General features: G+C 32.4%; 2 protein-coding genes across 2 annotated transcripts; both read right to left on the bottom strand.

The window, feature by feature from the left end:
- Nucleotides 1-11,259: 11,259 nt before the first annotated feature.
- On the bottom strand, nucleotides 11,260-18,533 carry LOC120087072 (haloacid dehalogenase-like hydrolase family protein). Its single transcript, XM_039043921.2, has 12 exons — nucleotides 18,017-18,533; nucleotides 16,440-16,691; nucleotides 16,266-16,361; nucleotides 15,386-15,563; nucleotides 15,120-15,188; nucleotides 14,940-15,040; nucleotides 14,651-14,743; nucleotides 13,761-13,832; nucleotides 13,315-13,434; nucleotides 12,891-12,941; nucleotides 12,488-12,676; nucleotides 11,260-11,701 (listed from the first exon to the last, which is right to left on the bottom strand). The coding sequence occupies exons 1-12, from the start codon at nucleotides 18,401-18,403 to the stop codon at nucleotides 11,534-11,536; spliced, it is 1,776 nt and encodes a 591-aa protein (XP_038899849.1). The 5' UTR covers nucleotides 18,404-18,533; the 3' UTR covers nucleotides 11,260-11,533.
- Nucleotides 18,534-19,135: 602 nt separating this feature from the next.
- Nucleotides 19,136-22,385, bottom strand: LOC120085113 (auxin-responsive protein IAA6-like). Its single transcript, XM_039040972.2, has 4 exons — nucleotides 21,178-22,385; nucleotides 20,308-20,585; nucleotides 19,723-19,870; nucleotides 19,136-19,490 (listed from the first exon to the last, which is right to left on the bottom strand). The coding sequence occupies exons 1-4, from the start codon at nucleotides 21,771-21,773 to the stop codon at nucleotides 19,421-19,423; spliced, it is 1,092 nt and encodes a 363-aa protein (XP_038896900.1). The 5' UTR covers nucleotides 21,774-22,385; the 3' UTR covers nucleotides 19,136-19,420.
- Between the last annotated feature and the right edge of the window lie 803 nt (nucleotides 22,386-23,188).

The raw sequence follows: 23,188 nt of genomic DNA on the forward strand, positions 1-23,188 counted from the left end.
TAAATAGGAAATTCTAATGTCATCAAGGTATATATATATAATAGAGTATAGTATCTTTCATTCTTCATCAGCGGTAGACAATGAGGGTGAGTAGGGTTTATAGAACAAATTAATTAAAATTAATGAATTTTTTTTACAACGTGACTCCAATTAAATAAATTAACAAACTTTCTGCTAACAAATAATTTGAACAATAAATCCATGCAAATAAATACAACCCAAAATAGCAAAATAATCACCAAATTTGATTTTAATAAAAAAGATTGGTATGAGAGATGTAAATATCAATTCAACTAATCTAAATAAACATTAAGCAATTAATATGAAGAACAAATGTATCGCAATTAATTTCATGCAATAAACTATAACAACAATTTAATTGCAAAATTAAAGTAGGAGAGGGATAGAGAAATTAACACTGGAAATTTTGTAGTAGTTCGACATAACCGGCCTATGTCGATTTTCCAAGCTTCTTTGGGTACTTCACTAGAAATATTTGGCTCCTTCCATGGCTTAGAATTGAACTGCTACAACATTCATTTTCTGGACGCAAAAACAAACTCGATCATTTCCACGGTTGAGAATCAAACCATTACGACTTTTTTTTCGGGATCAAGAGAAATCCTTACAAAATGCTTGTAAAAGTAAAGAGCATACTTGATAAACTTTCTACCATAGTGGATTTACAAATTGTAGCACTCAACAAATTAGTTCATACAACATAAAATATCTCTCTCAAGAAGAAGATGAAAAGAAGAAAATTGAAGCTCAAAGAGAGTCGCTTATAGAGGTTTGAAAAATAATATAAAATTTGGAGAAGAATATGTGTTTAAATAGAGAATAAAAATTGTTGAAAACTACATTTAATTTGGACCATTGGATTTTGAAAAAGAAAGATTTAAACTAAACTAGCTGTACAAACAAAATATAATATTAAATTCATTTTTTTCCCTAAAAAAATCTAACAAAAAGAAAAGATCCATCATGTATCTAAAATTAACCATTAGACACAAACATAAAATAATATTAAATTCATTTTCCTTTTAAATTCATTTTCTTTTTAAAATCAATCCAAAAATCAAAAACCGTCATGTTTGACTCCTCCACTGCTCTTTTCAATTGGTCTACTTTGATGAGAAAACTAGATTTTTCCATTAAGCTTATTTTGGCTATATCTTTTTCGTTTGAACTCCGATTTAAGTGATTCAAATTGCATTGGAATCGTTGTTCCGAGCTCTACACAATGGATACTTCAAAACACTCAAATCATTAATAAATAAAAGCAAGTTTTTTATCAACAAAATATTAATTAATTAATTTGAGATTAAGGGCAAAAAAAAAAAACCAACTGTCTCCCTTTTTTATGATGACAAACAAGTCAAGAAAAATAAAATACAAATAGGTGTGTGATATGAAATATGTTCTTGATGCATAATTAACACACATATAGTTTCAATTCACTTGAACATAAAGAATTATTCAATAGCAACATCCTTTCATTTTTCTTATTATCTCTCTCCCCTTTTGGAATCAATCAAAAAAGAATAATTAAGAAAAATATCATAAAGACATGAAAGCTTCTCCTAAAATCACGAACACATAATTTCGCAAGTCTTCTCCTATCAACATGCCTTCTAAAAATAAACAACAACATTGTAAATTCTAGAGACACCATATAAATTTTAAGATTAATTTCACGAATTTCTCCCCTTTTGAAATCAATTGATACTCCCCATTAATAAGGGACAAAAAGATATTTAGTGCATAAATCAACTTGAGGGTAGAAATATCAAATAAAGTTTCAAAACAAATCACTCCAAATACAATAGCTCTCCCTAAAAAGATAAACAATATGTATGAGATGGATACAATTAACCTAACAAGACACTATGGAGAATCAATATCATCAAATATATTAAATTCACATAAAAAAAAGTGTATGATTCCCTAAAATCAAGCATTCTTCTTTTAGTAATAAATACTGATACTAACCAAAGAGATAAAATCGATCAAGTAAAATTCAAACAATTGAGATACCAAAATATCAAATATTATAACATAAACTCCAATTATTTCAAGAACAAATAATGACACCAAATAATATTAAATCTATTTTAAAAAATTCAATGCTATCAAAAGAGATAAAACATTATCAATCAAATATAAGCATGGTAGCAACACAATAAAGCATTACACCAATTTAGATTTAAAAAAAAAAATCAAGGGATTCAAGCATATATCAATTCTATAAATACTCCCCCAAGATGGAAAAGAAATTAACAACTTTTCCAAACAACATGCTTAATTATCAGGTTCATCCAATATATCAGGTCTATAAATACTCTCCCAAAATGGAAAAGAAATTAACAACTTTTCCAAACAACATGCTCAATTATCATTTCATCCAATAGTATAAGCAACATTAATCATTAAAACAAAGACATTTTTTAAAAAAAACTCAACATCCTTTTCCTCAATATTTTTCAAATAAAACACAAGGATAGAGTAAACATCTAATTGACCAAAAAGTCAAATAATAAGCAATATAGATAAATGTCAAATAGATAGATATTCTTTCTCATGGACATTGAATTCTATATATAATATAATTCAAGAAAGCAAATTTAAACTTTCCAAAACCACTCCAGAGATATAATTTCCTTAAAGATATCAAAAGCATAATTATCTCAATAATTCAAAAATAAAAATACTAAGAGTTACCAAATGTCCAATTTTTCTTTGTTGGATTCAAGCAAGTTATACTAGTGGCTCCAATTTGAATTAATTTCTCATTTGAAGTCCAAGCAACAATTGCTTCTTAAATCAACCTACAAGTAAAGCTCAACCAAAAGATTTTGGTACCCATTCTTGGGTCCTTCATTGTTAGTGAGCAAAGACTTTGGAACCCATTTCAAATTAGCTCCAAAATTACAAGCATTCATTTTTGACAAATAACAAGTATGATATTTATGACCAATTTTTTCACAAGAATAACATACACCATTAGGTAAGAATTTCTTTTTAACTAATTGATTTTTCAAAATCTTTTTGGAAGAATTGCATAGGGGACCTAAAATAAGAGGCCCAAATGAATTTTGACCTCACTTTTGAAAACAAATGAAAGGTGGCCTTTTGCTTACACCATCCATTCGTGAAATTACCAATTTAACCCCTATAGCCTTCTTCCTTCTCCTCCATTGTTTTCAAAAAAAATTCTTTTTCTTTTTTCACGTTTCTCCCCCCCCCCTCCCTCCCTCCCTCCCTCTTTGTCTTCTTCTTACTCTTTCTTCTACCTTTTTTTTCTTCTTCTTTCTTCTTCAGTCTTTCTTTTCTTCTTCTTTCTGTGGTTTTTTCTGGAGGAAGAGAGAGTGGGATCAAGATGGAAGAGAGTGAATCAGAAAGGAGAGGAAGAAGCAAGAGTGAGACCAAAAATCGAGAGGAAAAAGCCAAAGAGATAATTCAAATGAAGGAAAAAACTCAAAGAAAAAACAACAAAATTGATCAGGAAAAAGCTAGAGGAAAAAGCGAGAGGAAGAATTCAAAAAAGGGGAAAAAATCAAGGAAAAATTATGGAGAGCAACGTAAATTGGAGAGCGAGAGGAAGGAGCGAGAAGAACGAGAGGAAAGAGCGAGAAATTTGGGTTGCGGCTGGCCTAGCATGCATTTTAGGGTTAAAATAGTACTTTCGCACGTGACTGATGTCATTAGAAGGCCAATTTTTCGAGCGTTTTTTAAAGGTGGGTCAAATTTCAAGTGGGTCTCAAATTTGACCAATCCGTTCAAATTTTCGAATCTTTTTCTCAAAGAAATTTTTCCTTAGAGCATTTTTCAAACAATTTGGTCTAATATGACCTTTAACTCCACAAAAATGACATGTAGGTACAAACTTTGATTTCATATGCATATCTCTAATATTTCTATGATTAGGCCCAAATTTAGCATTATTCATGCAATTAGTTTTGGCATGGAATGTTTAGGCATAAACTTGATTTTTCAAAAACATTTCTAGCCTTTTCATGCTCATTCACAAAACTCATTTTATGAGCACATCTTGATCTAGCATGAAATTTATTAGGCTCAAAATTTGTGTTTTCATAATTTGGCACATATTTAGATTCAACAAAATTAATCACATTGGGGAAAGCATCTTGAGACATATATGGAGTAGCTTTAACAAAAGTAGTCTTAGAACTAAATGATGAATTTTCATCCACATAGCTTAATCTTTTTTTGTTATTACAAGTTTTATCTTCATCTAATTTTTGAGCACCTATATTCAATTTTTATTACTTTTTTTAGCACATTTAAATTCATTCATAAGATTTGATTCTTTTTCTCTTAAAGCTCTGACAAGTTCATTTCTATCAAAGATATCATGCTCAAGAAATTTAATTTTATTCATAAGCAAAACTTTTTTTTTTTAAAGAAGTATTGCTACTTTTCCACTAAAAAATTTTGTTTTTCAAACTAGCAATTTTATCTTTTATCTCTAAAGAATAAGATCTAATTTTCTCATTTTCATCTCTCAAGTCATTCAATTCAATTTTCAAATCACATGATAAAGATTTGAGCTGATCATTCTCTTTTTCAAGTAAAACAATTCTATCATTCAATGCATTTTTCTCAACACAACAAACATCAATGTTATTACGCAACAATATACCATTAGCTCCATTTTTCAAGCAAGCATTTTCATCCATAAACTTTTATTCTCAATAATCAAGACCTTATATTTCTTTGATAATTTTAAATATTTAGAGCTAACTTTCTCAAGATCATATTGCATGCTTTTAAACACATCATATAATTCATCACAAGAAAGGAATTTACGAATTACCTCATTTCCATCACTCTCATCACCAGAATCTTTATCCGAATGGGCCATTATGCACAAGCGGAATCCATCACATATTTGTCTATCCAATGCACAATATATGATATTCATGACTTTGGCATTAAAGATAAGCAACTCATTACTTAATTCCAATTTTATGCTCACAAACATACAAAACATTAAAATCTAAAGGAAGTATAAAAGTTTTCATTTTATTTCTCCAAACACCGTAATTTCTAATGACATCAAAGAAATGAGGTCTCAACACAATCACCATTTAAATTTGTCATAGCTCCAATTAAGCTTTCCAATAATTTTTCAAAAAAGTAATAAGATATTTCAAGTACCAAAACAATATTTCAAAAATAATTTTATCAAAAGAGCAACCTCTTTAATACCAATTGTTAGAGTAAATAACTCAATAATATGTGTCAAATGAAATAGCTCTTAATAAGAATTTTGTTTAAAAACAAGGGTAATCTTGCTCTGATGCCAACTGTGGGAGTGACAAACTCAAAACAATAGGTATCAATCTAAAATGATATAGAAAAATTTATCACAAACAAATCGACTCTGATACCAATTGTAGGATCGACATGGTAACCCTAGAAGGAGTTAATAGGATTTAAACAAATTAATTAAAACTAATGAAACTTTTGTTTAGGCCGAATTAAATAAATTAACAAACTTTTCCCTAACAAATAATTTGAACAATAAATTCATGCAAATAAATACAACTTAAAATAGACAAGTAATTGAAACTAACACTTTTAAGCACCCAATTTGATTTTAATAAAAAGATTGGTGTGAAATATGTAAAGATCAATTCAACCAACTTAAATAAACATTAAGCAATTAATTGAATAAATAAATATATTACAAATTAATTGCAAACTTAAAGTAGGAGAGAGAGAAATTAAATCGAGAATTTTATAATGGTTCGGCACAACCGGCCTACATCTACTTCCTAAACTTCTCTTAGGTACTTTACTAGAATTCTTTTACTCTTTCCACGGTTTAGAGTCGGACCATTCCAACGTTCTTTTTCCGGACACAAGAACAAACTCGATCCTTTCCACGATTGAGGACCAAACCGTTATAACGACTCTTTTTCCAAGATCAAGAGTAACCCTTACAAAATATTTGTAAAAATAAAGAGCACACTGTTAGAGTTAGAAAACATGCAACGGAAGAAAACAGGATCATTAAGCATCCTAATTTATTAATTTTGGCTTTAAATTAAGCATGCTCTATAAACTAAAAAAGATTTCACTACTAACCTTTGAAGATATACTTTAATCTTGAAATCCTGCTACAATCTTCTCCAAATCTTGTTGTGGATCACCATAAGATCTTCTCTACTATCCTCTTGGAGCCTTAGATTGAGTTGTGAGACTCAAAACTGTTGGGGTTGATCCCTAAATCTCATAAGTTCTTATAGTCTGTAAACTTTTTATGAATAAACTTATATGTGATTAATAATATTTGATATTTTATTCAATTTGTCTTTGAAATATGTGATATTTTAGTTGCATTAACCACAAACCAATAAACTAACATCTAAGGTTATCATTGTAACTTAAACATGTCTGTGGAGATATACAAGTGGATCATGTTTAAGTGATAACCTAAATGGTTGGTAGTATATGGTTAAGGCTGGGTACCTTATCCTGGTGGAACTACGAGTATGGCCCGCTTTGTAGGTATTACAAATGTTGTAAAGTGCTACAAATAATTTGATCCTGATCATTCATATATTAGACATGCGAGCGGTGATATTCTATACAAAGGAGTTTGTATAAGATCGAACCACGAAATGCTTAGTCTCATTATATAACGCCGTTCATAATAGAGACTTTCATTTTACTAGGATGACCATAGGTAATATAACTTTAATCCTAAGTGAATTGTGAACTCCTACCTATGAGGGTGGTTCTTTGATTTGTATAGGTGAGAGTGGCCAGATCACTGACTCAACAAGCCTACATTTTGGGGATTCGTCTGATTGGGGAGCTGGGAACTCAGCTACATAAAATAGAATTCACTCCATCTCTAAAGTAGGGTAAGTAGATAAATTGCTCCCTTAAGGGCTAATTTCGGGTCTTGAACAATATGGCGTCACACCCTCTCTTGGCCAGAGAGGGATTTAGTCATAGTGGGACTATGATTTATTGTTCATTAGAGGGAGCAGTGGTACTTAAAGGAGTTAGATGTAACTATAGAGGCAAAACGGTAATTTGGTCTAGTTGTACTTACGAGCAATTTATGAAGGGTTATTATTGATTGGTTATATCAAATAGACACAAAAATATATCCGTTGTGCGAAGAGTGCAATTGTCAGTCTTTAGTTGAGTGTCCAATAGTTAACGAATGGTGGATAATGTAATTAAAGAATTTAATTAATTATTCACATACTATTGGAGCTTCAAGCTACAGACAAATCTAGTAGGTCCCCTTGGTAGTTCAAATGATTTAGTTTAGAATCAGTTTTTGGGTTAATTTGAATTGTTCAAATTAATAAGAGAGAATTTAATTATATATGATATAATTAAATTGATTCAATTATATATTATATAATTGACATAATGTATTTGATACATTATAATTTAATTGGAGGAATAAATATTTGAATGTAATTTAAACATATTTTCTATGAATAAGATTCATAATTATTAAATTTAATATAAATATAATTTATATTAAATTTCATAAAATAGAGAAAAAGAATTATAGTTTATATTGTATATGATGCAATATTAAAATTATAGGTTTAAATATAATATAATAAGTTGGTTATTATATTTATTTATAATATTTATTATTTTGAATAATAATCCTTTTTTTCTCTCCAACCACCTTAGTGGGAGATTATGCAGTTTTTATAGAACATGGAATAAATAAAATATGATTTTATTTTTTTCATAACATAGACGATACAAACATACTCTACAAGAAATCACAGAGCCTATACGATAGACTCATTGTTTAAACGATTGAAGCAGTTTGCTATATGATAGTGTGTTCTTCTTTAATCGTCTTCCTCCTTCAAACTCACAAACTCCCTCCTAACCAAAATAGTCAGAGCCTACCGCTCCTAGGTTCTCACCCTGAAAATACCGAGGATACCAAGTGGTAGTGTCTTCACCTTTCGGTTCAAGTTTTGTTGCTGTTCGAGGAGTTCGTGATAGTTCGAGGGATTTACGCGAAGAAGTGTTCTTCAAAGGTATAATTTCTGAACTCTTTTTTTAGTTTGAAAGCATACTGTAATTTTAGTTCAAATGCATAAACTGTTTGTGTATACTGTAAATGTTTGTTTTCAATCAAAATGGAATTTGGATGATCCACTTCCGCTCATGGATCTCCTTGTAAACGAGCTCCTTCAATTGGTATCAGAGCCAGGTTTTGGTTCTGATTCCAAATTCCATTTTCTGTATTGAAATTGTTTACCGTTTTTGTTGGGTTTTAGTTTCTGCATTACGTTTAAATGTTGAATTGTATGTGGATGTTTCGGGATAGTAATCTTTTTTTTGGCTTTCTGTTTAAGTTACAAAAGTTAATTTGTAAGGGCTCCTACGTTTTTTAGCATTAATCTTGCCATCGAGTATGTATTCGTTTTAGTTGTAAGTCGTTCGTGAAGCTTCAGAAGTGAAGGTTACAGTACGTTTCGGTGGAGAAGACGAAACGGTGGTCACATCGTGTAGCTAGAGCTAAACGATCGTTTAGATTTTGCTATGCGTTCGTGTAGAGTTTTTTGCATGATCGTATAGCATTTGCCAAATGATCGTATAACTAATGCTATACGATCATGTAGAGTTGTCTACACGATCGTGTTACGTTGGGTGCATGATTGCGTAGGCGCTCGAGGAGTAGACGATCACGCGGTATATGATACTCGACGCAAGGCTTGCATGCTAAACCATCGTGTAGGCTATCATGCTCATCGCATAGTCAGTAGCTACACAATCGCATAGTATACGATACTCGACGCATGCTACTCGATCGTGTAAACTATCATGCTCATCGCATAGTCTTTAGCTACACGATCGTATTGTATGCACTACTCGAAGCACGTTGCACGATCCCATGGACTTTCATGCTCATCGTATAGTCCAAAGCTATGTGATCGTTGTTACACGATCGCTTACACTCGACACTCCTTGGTCGACGATCAGGAGATTTGCTACACGATCAAGCTGCAAGGCTTCAAGGCGAGCGGTTTAAAACCCGATTCACTTGTTCCGAACTGAAGGACTCAACTTCTATAATAGTTTAGCCTTTATCTTTTTCGGTTTTGAGATATATTATCCCGGTCCATCAACTTTAGTTAAATATACATGTGATGTATGTTTATTATATATGCCATAATGTATGTCATATAGTTTTAAAACCCACCATATGTTATGCATTTATTTCATGCATCATTTTATATTATAAGTGTTATAATATATTAGTATGCATGATTAAATTACATAAAGCATGTTCATGCATCATATAAAATAAGAATTATAATATATGTATGCATGCATTATACCATATCTATGCATCATTTATATTATAAATGTTATAATATAAGGTTGAATGTATGTATGGAGTGTATGCTATAGTTCATTACTTGTTTATATAAAATTTATATATTAGTAATAAAGGAACATTGCATGGAGCATGACACTACCTTAGGTTAATTTATAATTGTTATAAATAACTTATGTATGTCTAGCTTGTAATGTTAATTGGTTTTAATTATTTCATTTCTTATAAGAGTTATAATAAATGAAATTCAAATTCAAATCAATAATAAAGAGTTGTATGCAAATCTTAGGCTTTAATCATTTTTTAAAAGTATTTTAAAATTTGATTGAGATAGACCTAAGATCATGTTTCTAATTAGATTAGAAATCTAAGTTTAATCTTTTAAATCGGTTTAATAGGATTAAATTGATTCATAATAAAAGATTAAATATGTAACAAATATATCTATAAGGGACCTTTTGTCTAAGACTGGTTTTATACAAGTGGTTTAATGTAAGTAGACTTAATTAAGTTTGTTCATTTTTCAGCAATTTAATTATGACTTTAATTTCATAAGGTTTGTCATAACAACACTATCACAAAACATTGTATTTATATTAGAAATTTAATAAATATTAAATATACAAAATAATATTAAATTTATTAATTATAATAAAGAGAAAAAAATCGACCTACCTTTAGCGGAGAAAATGATAGGAGCTCATGGTGATAACGTGTTGTGAACTTAAAGAGCACAATGGGAATACAGATACCAATAAAATATAATATTAAAATATATAAATAAATAAAATACAAGAAAAATATGAAATTAGAAAATTCTCCAAAATATTCCACTTTCTCCAACTTTCTTTGAGATTTCACCAATGTATTTGTGTTTTTCAAGCTCCACCAAATGTCTTTATTTATAAGTAAAATGGCAAATAAGAGGTGGTTTATTTAGATGTTAAGAGTGAGTATTTATAAGACACATGATAACATACATGGGATGTAGAGGAAGTGACATTTAGCTTTTGACACTAAGAATGAGTATCTATTTTACACATAATTTGCAATGTTATTTATGATATAGCGGTTTTTTTTTTTTTTTAAAAAAATATGGGCAGATTTTCATTTTCTTCGTTTCACTCTATTATTTATTAAGAATGAATGGTAAATGTTTTGCTATTGTTATGGAACCTGAGGGGAAGAATACTTTATTTTAGTGATTTTTAGCTAATTATAAATGAAATTGCATTAAAAATAAGTATAAATCAAGTTTACATCGATTCATTCGGAAAAAAAATTGTCTAAAATTTAAATTGATAAAATTATTAGTTTGAAACTTTCACTAACATGCCTTAGAGTTATTAGTTATGTTCCAAAAAGGATAAATGAATATTACCTTTAGCATGGATTTTAATACTAATTTAATGTGGTATTAAGTAGATCTTGAAAGAAAATCTAGTACTATCATAATACATACTATCTCATCCATTATTTGACACATCATTTAATGATTTATTAATTTCATATTTATTTATTCCATAGACCGCACATCATTCTTAAATACTACTTTTGTGATAAGTAATGAATGGAGATCTTATAGAAAATTTTCAATACTATCATAGTACTAGAAATTTTCTCGTATATCTTAGCTAAGGTAAGCAATAAGCATTGTCCAATAGTCAATAACAACTAGTATGAAAGTAGATGTCGAAAGTTCAAATCTCTTCCCCCTTTTTGTCCTACTGAGTGGGAAATGTTAAATTCAAGTTTCTAACCATTATTAAAAAAAAATTATAAAAATTTATTTTTTTAAAAAAAAACCCGTAATTCAACTTCCACATTTTATTATCTCCATGTCAGTAGTCCACGTAAGCACACAGAATCAGAAGTCTATCCATATGCAAACAAGAGGATAAAATATTTAGCCAACTCTCTTCACTAATAAAAAAAATGTGGGATTATTAGTAATTCAACACATTGACATTCTGTGTATAGAGATATAAAACTTAAAGAAATTATGCTAATAACTTCAATATTTCCTACTAAATGGCAAAAATCTTCACTCAGTTTTGCTTCATCGAGAGAGTGTGATAATAAGAATATGTCGATGCAGAATATGCATCCTTCAATCACAATAATTGACTGTAAAATGGGATCAAAAGCTTCTCAAAGTGGCATTTATCTTTAGAATGCATATCGGTATATGACATCGGCTACACCGTCTTCATCATTGCTGGGACCAATTAAGTTAGCAACAGCTTTTGTTTTCTCTGATCCATTGCTCAAAGCAATCCCAAGAGATGCCAACTCGAGCATCTCAATGTCATTTTCCCCATCTCCAATTGCCATTACCTACATAATCAAAGTAGGTTCAGATCTAATACACTTTGGATCATTGTAAAACATTCATCATAATAACCCATTTTAAGCATAGAAACATGTATCTGAACGATTTAGAATCACAAGTTACTATCCAGCACAGAAGAACATATTTCATACAGATGGACCATGCCACTTTTTCATTTTTATTATTTTCAATGAATAATCAAACTTTTATGGAGAAGAAATGAAAAAATAGAAGGGCATACACAAAGAAAACCCACAAAAAAGGGGCAAACTACAAATGGTCCTCCAATTTGCTGAAGGAGCAGTGGCTATTTGGCTGAAGTATATAATAAATGATGTAAGTAGGGAGTTAGTAGGCATGAAGTAACTAATTTGTTAAAAGAGAGATTCAAAAGTATCCAATAGTCTAAGACTTGCACTTCCTTTCCCTGATTATCTATCATAAACACACTGCTCTTGTAGTATACCAATGGTCATATCAGAGACTCAGAGACCTATCACCTAAACCTATAATATACGCGTGGCTGAACCTCGAGACTCTTAGGGTGCATCTGTTCATAAGTCTGTGAAAATTGAATTTGTGTAGACTAGGGTTGGGACGCTTAAATATGCAAAACACTCATTTGGAGTTTAATTCATGTTTATGTGATTTATAAATGTTCACGTATTTTAGAACCTTTGGAGTGTATACAATGTGTGTTTATGTAAAGAACATGATGAGCAAACTTTTAGTTTTAGTATAGCATAGCAAATAATTGGCTAATCCCAAGCCTTGGGACAACTTTAGCCTACCTCCTCAGCAGAGACTCCCAAATGATCGAGCAGCATTTTTACTCCACTACCTTTTGAGGTTCCACGGGGGACAATCTCAAGCATATCTGGTACAGCTTGAACAACCGAGGCATGTTCCCCTGATGCTTCTGACCAGTATGGTCGTAGGACACGTGAAACTCCCTCGGCGGTGTCCAAGAAAAGAAGTTTCTGTATGAATAACAGATGTTAAAATAAATCATACAAAAGCTCCCTATCCTATGTGATTGCTAAGGGAACCAAATCCTCCCTAGTTATATAATACTCGGCCAATAGGCTTATTCACATATTTTGATAGAAAGCATTATTTGATGCTGAACAATTCCTCAATTCTTTCTTTACTAATACACAAATAAGAGGAAGGCATTCTCAGTCGAGAGCTCACCTGTATTTCAGCTGCAGCCAAAAGATTCTCAACCGAAGACATGACCTCTGCCTGTAATACATAATCAATGAAGTTACATTCATGAACAGGACAATTGCAAGGGAAATATTATGATGCTATTTAAAACGAGCTTTCAATTAAGGGAGTGGTCAATCATTGCCCCCCTTTGTAAAAACAAATCAGTCAAGGCAGTTATTACATTGACAGCCTTAACAGTTGATGACCTATTAAAGCTGGTTTAACACGGTCTAGTTCATCACTAATTATGCTCATAACTGTAAAGTCTAGCTTTTCAACGTTGACAACCAGATGGCTAAACAATTCAGTTCACAATAGTTAGCTATGTAAACTCACCTTCACAAGCACAAATATTACATTTACTACATAAAAGACCCAGAACCACGACAAAAATAAGTTCAAGTACCTTGGGCTCATGGTATATAGTGTGCAATGCATCAGTAAGTGGATGATCAAATAGAGTTAAGCAACGACCTTCACCAAATGCAATCAGAGGAACTTTCTCCTCTAAAGAATAAAGGCATGCCTGCACCTCATAGAACAAAAATTTAGATATCCGTAACAAGCATCTTGTGTTAAAAAGCCTTTACTTTATTAGGTTTGTCAGAAAATTGTTCATAAAATTATCATTATTTCTGTGATTCTTACAGTTTTTAATTTCAAACCATACTCAGAAAAGAGGTTTGATAGCTGAGTCATATTCTTTGGCAAGCATCGTTACATGAATACATCTATTCTAGAATGTTTTGTGCTCGCATGGCTTTAATCCCCAAGACTTATCCTTAAAAAAATTTTACTTAATCATCATTCAAACTGCAGACTAGTACATATAGCAAACAGCAAGAGACATACCTCTCTGCAGACATCTTGGTCTAAGTTCCTCCTATAAATTTCTTTGCCTTGTCTACCATAAACGAGTAATCCCTAGAACCAAGGAAGGAAAGAGAATATATAATGAATAAAATAATGTGGAACAGTACATAAAAATAAATTGAAAGGTAAGGATATAAGTGAAATAAGTCTGAACTTCTATTTTGCTAAAGGTATAAAATCAAGGAAACCGTGGCTTATTATCAGGAGTGTGTGAATGTATATTTGTATATTTTATCAGGGATATAAAATTGAAGTTTGCATAACATATATCAATAAGAAGTTAGCAAGCTCCCCTGAATTGGGATTCATCTCCACTCTTCTTGTACTTTCAATCCTCACTTATTATTATATATTATTTGGTTGAAAAACTAAGCCAAGAATATACAAGGGCATAAAAAAAACACCTCCATTGAAAAGTGGAGAATGGGAAGCCCACAACATAGCATTAGATCTAGCAATATTCCCCAGGTCACACCTCAACCGTGGATCTTTTCACACTCCTAAAGACCCGAATATTCCTCTCAAGCCATAAAACCCAATGCACAACAAAAATACAATCATACGGAACTCTTCCTTCATCCCTAAAGGGAGGAACCAAGAGAATCTCCTCTATCAGAGAACCACCACCTTTGTTACAATCCCAACTAATCCTGATGCCCAGAAACACTCCCAGATGGGGACAACAAACTGCTCTCCCAACATATAATCCAGATCCTCCATAGCTCAATGACACATACATCGCCAATTACAAGATGTAAAAGCACCTCAGGTAACTGGTTATTCCAAACATATAATTAGAAGTAGCTATGTATCCTCAACGTTAAAAGTTATGTGAAGAAAGATGAAAAGGAAAGGGGGAAGATTGAAACCTGTAAGAAAACTCCAGGAGAAAATTCAGACACGGCACCATCTTTTCCAGCTAAACCTGCCTTCTCCAAAATGCTAATTACTGCTGGGCGGGCCTACTCCATGTATTAAATCTAACCATTATTCCTTAAAATCTTTGTGAAAATAAAGCAATAGCAACAAAAGCTACAAAAGAATATAAATACAGAAACACCCAAACATTCAGTGAAGAGTAATAGAGCAGCTCCTGGGAAAAACAGTTGGAAAACAAGCTAAAGGTCAATATCCTGACAATGAAGCAGAACGCCCTACCTTTCCAGTGGCTATTACAACTTTAACACCCCTTGACAAGACAGCCTTCAGAGCCTTGGCAGTTGTTGGAGTGATTTGACTTTTACTGTTGAGCAATGTACCTACATTATTAATAAACTTAATAAAAGTCGTAAGCACAAGTCATGGAATAATTTAGATACACCTCAAAAGGGCTCTTACCATCCATATCACAAAAAATGTAGCTGAACCTTGGGCGGTAAAATCGAAGACTACCTTCTTTTTTCCTGTCTTTAACATGTCAATAGTAAGAATATACAGAAAGCGAACATGGTATTACAGTATAGAACAGTAACAAATGTACTGAACATAATACAGCCTTATTAAAAATAAAGGAATTTTGATATTAGTCTTGTTCTTTTTGATTGGAGTCTTCTCTGTAGCTCAACAGTCATTAGTAGAACAATAATGACTACTACATTACTTACCATCTGAGACAACTGCAGCTGAGTTTGAATTGGTTTCAGCATCAATTGCACTCTGAATTAGCCCTTTCCCTTTCCATTCTAAATTCTTCAAAAGTAGTTCCTCCTCCTTTTCCATTTCTACTTCAGCCTCTTCACTAATCTCATGATCAAATCCCACAAGATGCAACAATCCATGCACCTGTACAAACCCCCATGCAATGATGAATTTCCTTTTCTTAGTTGATGTTTTTATAGTAAAAATTTCTCAGGAGGCTAAAGAAGAAAATAGATAGTTGCTTCAGTTTGGTTGCCTATCACTTAGTCTATAGTGCTTTTCTTTCAACTTGGTTATAGACATAATTTTGTATCAACTGGTTTTCTTTTCTTTCACATAATTTTGATATTCCTAAATCAAACAAAAATAAATAAGTAAATTATTGAAGTTTCTATTTCTAGGAAATAGATCCTTCAACATTTTAATTCCCATTGCCTTTGAAAAACAGTACTTGAAAATGGAAAGCCTAGTATTGCTTAGAATGAGATATCTAGACTTTGAATACTTAATGAGTTTCAAATGCTTGAAAATGAAGGATGTGGTGTTAAAAATGTGATAATAATTGTGATATTGGAAATATTGGTATACGTTGCATTGGAATGTGAAGCTTGAGAATGAAATGTTTGTGTATAGGTTGTGCAAGAAATTTTTATTAGTGACACCAAATCCCATGGAACCGTCATGACTCATGCCTGGATACTAAATGCCCTCATAGTCTTATACACTTCCCTAAAGGCAGGTATGCTATATGAATAATAGCAACGCTACTAATTCTCAAACAAAAGGATGTAGGGGAAAAATTCTTAGGTTTTTTCTTTAAACAAGAAAGGCAATCAAGTAACAAACCAGGAGTATCCGAATTTCATCAAGGAGTGTGTGCCCCCTTTCCTCCGCCTGCCTCGCAGCAGTCTCAACAGAAATGACAATATCACCTAACATAAGCTGAAGATACAAAAATCAGTCAGTTATTTATCATTCTCAAAGACAATTTTCCATTCTCATTTCTACTCAAACTCTTACAATTGGAAGCTTCAATTCGGGGACATGCTGTGACATGGACAAGACATCAGTGGCATGATCCTCATCCCTCCATTCTTTGTTAAGTTTACAAATAAACTCGTCGTTACAAAGTAGCACGGACAACTCGACACTATCAAATAAACCAACATCATTTATTGAACTATCTCGAGTTTTATATTCTGAATCCTTTAAATTGTTGAGAGCTAACTTCAGAGCCTTAGGAACATTCAAACGAAGCATTTCTGCAATACTCTGAAGCATTGGGAAAAGGAAAACCATAAGCATTAAATGATCAATCAAAAATGAACCTTCCAAGAATGCAGAAGAGATAAAACATGCAAGTTCATTCTACTCCTGATTCTTGACATATTCTCCCAGATCCAAGTTTGATATGTTAAAGCATAAATCTCTCAAATACGATTCTAACGTCCAAGCACTCTGCACCTCATGATTAAGAACTACAAATTTTTATCCACATGTGTGACAGATGAAATTATAGTCTTCCTAGATGCATTTGGTGCATAGATGTTAAACAGCTGGGAGAAGCTATGTTCACCTCAATTGTTGGGAGAAGATTTTTTTTTTCTGGAAGGAAATAAAACTTTTCTTTGAGAGGCCAATGCTCCAAAAAAACTAGTAAAAATATTGAAAGCAATACAACATCAACAAAACAATACAAATTGAAATCAAGCAGAAAATATAAACGCTCCCCAATTCAGATAAATATCTTGGATGAAAAAACTCACGAAAAATTTAGAAAATGAACACCAAGAGGAAGCATTAAGTCTTGCTACTTCAAAGCGTTCTGTCCACTGAAGATGCTTATCTTGGGAGAAAATGATGACACAAAACTAAATTTCATAGCTTACCTGCTTTTCTCAAGATTTAGAAAAATAACAATAAACTCCAAGATGATTACCAGATTATTGCATACCCAAAATTAAGTATAAGAGTGAGGAATGTGTCGACTAGCAAGTCCTCTTAGTAGTAACATTCTGCTAGTCTTCTTGAGTCTAAATAAATGATAGGTGGTGGAGATTCAAACTTCTAACATTTACGGAAAGGATTTGATGTCTTAGCCAATTTCTTATGCTCAGGTTAACTTATGCCCGTGCTACTATTGTTAAGTAACTCGCTTAAAGACAATATCCACATTCACATATTATATGAAAATAATGTTATCGGAAATTAATTCCACCTGTAGATTCCTAAATATTAGAATAGCATACAGAATTTTTATTTTTATTTATTTATTTTTTTTTTTTTTATCAATGAATAAGGAGATGATTATTTGTTTGTGAGTACAACTAGTGAGATATGACGATTTAAACCTCTAACCTCCAAGAAAATAGTATAGGTCAATTATAGTTGAGTTATGCACTAAGATAGCATTCACAATTACAACAAAGAATGCAACAGGACTGCCCAAAACACCATTCTTGATCCCTCCCATTGTCGTCATGAAAGAAATTCTTTATGCACATATACTACATCAACCAAAAAAAAAAAAAGAAAAAAAAAACTGAAAAAATGAACAAATGGACAAATGTGTAAAATGTAGGTGAAAAAAGGGATACCAAAATTTCTGGGTCGTCCGGCAACTCTTCTTCAATACATATACTGACGTTGAGCTCTAATTCCTTAATCTTACTCTTCGGGACTTGTCTCCTCAGCTTTCGATACTCTCTTTGCCCACAAAAAATCCTTCCACAAGGCCTCTGTACCTTATTGTAAGTTCCCGATAAAACGTAGAAACTCCGAACAAATTGTGAAAAAGTTATTTTAGCCGAAATGCGGTCATAACCATTCGCTTGACCAACAGAAACCAAATGGGAAGAAGATCGCCAAGAAGTGGAAGTTTTACAGTTGGGATATAAAGGGAGATGAGCAGCTAGCGCCATGTGAATCCCAGAGGAGAATGGAAAGTGGGAAGCGCGAAGAAGAGAGGACGCTCGGAGAAGCATGAAGAATTGAAGATACAGAGTGGAACTGTTGAGCCGGCTTCTTCTATTGCTTGCTTTGTTTGTGAGGATGGTTGGAAGGATTTGATTGCGCCCAAGCCTGAGAAACTTGAAGACAGGGAGGTTAATTCCTTTTTCTTCTTTTTGATGTTTAGCCTTGTTTTTGATGTCTAGCCCTATTTTATCTATTCCATGTAAATAACCCCCCACAAGGCCACTTTTTGAAGTTTTGTCTCTAATGCTGGTAAATTGACACTATTACCCTTGTTTTCTGTTTGTGCTCTTTTGACGTTAACTGTGATGAAGATTCAATTAAAAGAAAGTTTCGATACTTCAAAGTTGTTATAATGCAACTATCTTTTGTAACGATTGAATGAAGATTCAAATATCAATATAACCTTAGTAACTATTAGACACGATTTGAAATATTTTTTGAAATATATCGGTCAACATTAAAGAATAAATATGGGATGGAGTTCAAACCTTCAACTTCAAAAGGAAGTATTGATACTTCAGCTGATAAATTCTATTTGAAAAAGTAATTGGATGAGATTGCTATAACGCAACTGTCTTTCGTAAAGATTGACTGTAGATTTAAATCTATAGATCCTTAAAACTATTAGACTCGAATTTGAAACATTTCGTACATCGGTCAACATTAATTTCTGTGACCCCAAGTTGTCTGAAACATAAGTTTATAATCAAAACTTATAGGATGCAGTAAATTCCCAAGAATTCAAAATCAAAACTCATATATTTCTGAAGAAACAGAATACAATTATATACACACAACAGCAGTAGCCTCAACCTTGAAACCCAAGGCTGCGCTTACAACTTGCAGCTTCATAACACTGCCAACATCTCTAAAAGTGTAGGAAAATGAAAAATCTACATGTGAAAATCCTAACTGTTGCCGTTGCTACTCAAAATTGCTGTTATTCTCAGCCAAGACTTGAAAGACTTTGACAAGAACGTTTCCTGTACCTTTCAGATGTTTGTGATTGAATTTTGAAAGGAGCTTCACTTCATTTCAGTGGCAACAACAGAGCTCTTCAATACACGTAGCCTCTTCACAGTGGAAACAAACATGCTGCATGAAAATGAAGGCAAATAAGTCCACTATACAAAGAAAGCTCAAGTAATGACTGAAAAAGAGTTCTTATTTCATATACTGAACAACAAGCAAGGATGCGTTTTAACAAACTGTTTAGATTGATGCAAAGTAAGGCTAAAAAAGACCCTTTTCCTAAGATTGTATTAGATTTGGTCAGGCAATGCTAGATGATGACATAGGTTACAAGACAGTAGTGGGAAATGCTTACTTCCATGGGACATCACCAACAAGCATCCTGTCCCCTTCATTATCATAGTAAACTAGAGTGTACAGCCCATTTTTGTGTTTGGAATCAGATACTGAAGTTGTTTCCTCCATCTTTCTCCCATCTTCAGTTGCTAGGTAGTTTCTCTGTGCTGTAGTTAATTAGGAAGAAGGATATAAGAACAAGGAGGTAGTAATTTCAGCATATCACTTTAATTTATAACTTACGTGCATTTAATTACTATTTGGTTTCATGGTTTTAGTTTTTGAAAATTAGACTTATAAACGCTACTTTCACCTATAAGTTTATTTATTTTGTTATTTTGTTATCCACGTTCTACCCATGTTTTCAAAAACCAAGTCAAGTTTTGAAAACTAGACAAAAGTAGTTTTTGTATTTAGAATTTAACTAAGAATTTAAATGTTTCCTGAATAAAGGAGAAAACTGCAGTAAAGAAATAAGAAAGAACAAACATAAATTTTGAAAAAAGAAAAAAAATTATCAAACAGGCCTTAGTAATTATCAAATACAAAAGAATATGTAGTGTTGGACAAAATATCGTCAAAATGCAGGGCATTGAAGGATTACCTGCAAGAAGACAGTGGAAGAGTTCGTCTATGCCAGCAGACAGTTGATCATAACTATTATAGGCTTGGAGATTCAGTTTTCTTCCAATGGGAACCCCATCCATACAAACTTTCACAAACATTTGTCCCTTGGAACAGTCAGATAATTTTGAGCCATTCTCATCCTGCACAGTTTCTTTTGACAACTCCAGAGAGTTAGGCTTTGAAGAGCGGGGAGCAGCAAAGTTCTTCCTGAAAGAACGGATGGGGGGCCAACCAACGGCTGCTGCAACTGAAGCCCTATCGACAAGATGTTGAATTTCTTGCAATTAGCAACTTACCATTACTTGTTTCCTTGAAAAACTTGTAAGTCATATACATTTTGAAGTTAAAACTGGTTATGAAATAAGAAAAGGCCTAATTATCACCAAAAGCAAATAATAGCAAATAATTAATTGGTTATCAACTCGGCCACTTTTAGAATCTTCTGCAACAAGTACCAGAGCGACATGAAAACAATCAGTTGCACTGCAGGTCAAACTTGTGTATTTGAAGTGATCTTATGTCAGTTAGGGGTAGCGGCTTGGATATCAGAACATTTTGTTCCCTTGTAATATAATCCATAAAAAACTTATTTCAGCTGCAAGTGACTTCAAACTTCCAAGATTTCAAGAAACAGTTTAAACAGGAAAAAGAACTAAAAAGAGTTTAGGCTTCATTTCAACTTAACAAAAAGCAATTTGAGAAAGTTGGTGGATTATTTGGGCTGATGAAACAAGTAATAATAGTCTGGAGATACAAAGTATAATTGACATGAGATATCCATCACTTAAAAGGTGGAGTTTGTATGAATGATTATAAATAGGATATGAAAGAAGATAAGCTGACTAACCTTTTGTCATGGTGTTTAGGTTCAGATGATTCTGCAGGAACTGAACCACTGTTGAGACATGATTTCAACTCAGCTGTTTTCAAACTGCATGGCTTTAATGGCTCCTCTGACACCAAGTCCAATTTCTGAGGCATAAAAAACTGTTTCAAATATGAAGATTGTGCTGGTTGAGATAACTTCTGAGCTTCCCTCTGAAAAGCTGAAGATGGTAAGGAAGCACTAAGACAGGGAGTGGGAGGAGACACCTTCTCAGCTGTTTTCTCATAGAAAATCAGCTTGTGGGGTTGGAATTCATCATTTCTATCCAACCAATTTCCATCTCCGGTTATTCCTTCAGCTTTCTCATAAAGGGCCCTTTTGTTGCTTCTAATGTTCAAACAAGAAGGAAATGGTTTAGCCGAAGAGAGAGGGAATTCACCATTTTCATGGTTACTATTCAAGCAGCTACTTCCCTCTGCAAGCCCCACTTCTCCTGGCAATCCAAGTCTCAGTTCAAGTTTATTGTTCTCACTAACAGAACTTCCAACACCGTTTCTAGTCAAGTCCCATTCCCTGTCCCTGGAGATCAAGTCAAGAAGCTCAGGACATCTGACCATTTTTTCTTCTAAGAAAAGGGTATAAATTGAGCTTGAAAGAGAAATAAGTTTTTGTTATGCTTCAAACCATCTTCTCAAAAGTCATATATATAAATATGACAAGAAGCAAAACAGAGAGAAATTTTGGATGAGAACAAATCACAAACAGTTGGTGTGCATTAGTTAAAGTAAACGCAAAAAAGGTTCCGACTTCAACCACAAGACGACAGATTCAATAGAGGGGTCCGGCTAAAGGGGATAACTAGATTAGATCACTCTTCCTTTCCACACCCTCAAATTAAAATTCCCAGCAAAAAAAAAAAAAAAAGAAAAAGAAAAAGGCACCCAAAAACCACTAAGAAAATGCTTTAGCCATATACCCCACCATCTTTAGGAGTAAAAGATCAAAGCAAAAGGGGGAAAAGATCCCAAAAAATATTTAGAATGTTTTATCATATTGAAATGATGGTAGAGAGTGAGGGGTTTTTAAGTGGAAATGGTGGTGGAGTGTGTTTCAGTCGGTAGAGCAATAGAGAAACTCAAAAAGGATGAATTATTATTTAGGGTGAATCAGCACTAAAGATGGAAACTGCTGAGCTTTCACATGGCAGAGTCGTTCAAGTGCAGAGAACTAGTTGAATTTGCTCTCATGAACATGACATAACAGAACCCAAACCCAAACCCAAACCCATGTACGTCACCTTCATCAAAACGTGTCAAATTCATAAATATATATAATATATATACAAATCCAAACCCATGTATGTCACCTTCATCAAAACGTATATATATATATATTTCCGTTTATAAACATTAAACACCAAATGGATTAATCTATTCATATTTATATATTTAAGTACAGTGTTCTCCGAGGTTTGACAAATCAAAGACAAGTTTTCAGTATTTATCCCATTTGAAAGTCAGATTCTTTAGAGATGATCAAAATTCTTAAACCATCATCAAAATCCTTAAAAATGATGGTTTGAATTTATCTAAGTCGTTGAATGTTGCTAAGGATTTTCTTTTTTCTTGCTACTCAAGTAAATGTTGTTTTTTGTCTGTTATAGTGATTGTAATAATGTTGCTCATGTCCTTACAATGGCGCGAAGTTCTAACTTTTTCACGATTTTTATATTTTTTATATATTTTTTATTTTGTAGTGTCTTCTAAGAGACATCAAAAGAGTTTTATTAGTTTATTGGATTATTCATAACAATATTCAAATATCTTCTACCGACAATTAATTATTAATTTTAATTTTAGTACAACATTTTATTAAAAACTTAGTACAACAAATTTGGAGATATGAAATTAAAGAAAGAGAAAAATTCTTAATTTTTGTTTTATTTTTCCTTTTGTCTTTTTATTCTCTCAATGATTTAAAGGAAATAAAAACAAAAGTGCACTGAATAAATATTAACCTATTTTTTAATATA

This window comes from Benincasa hispida, chromosome 9, assembly GCF_027475165.1.
Source record: "Benincasa hispida cultivar pf3 chromosome 9, pf3_genome.v1.1, whole genome shotgun sequence".
Lineage (NCBI taxonomy): Eukaryota > Viridiplantae > Streptophyta > Magnoliopsida > Cucurbitales > Cucurbitaceae > Benincasa > Benincasa hispida.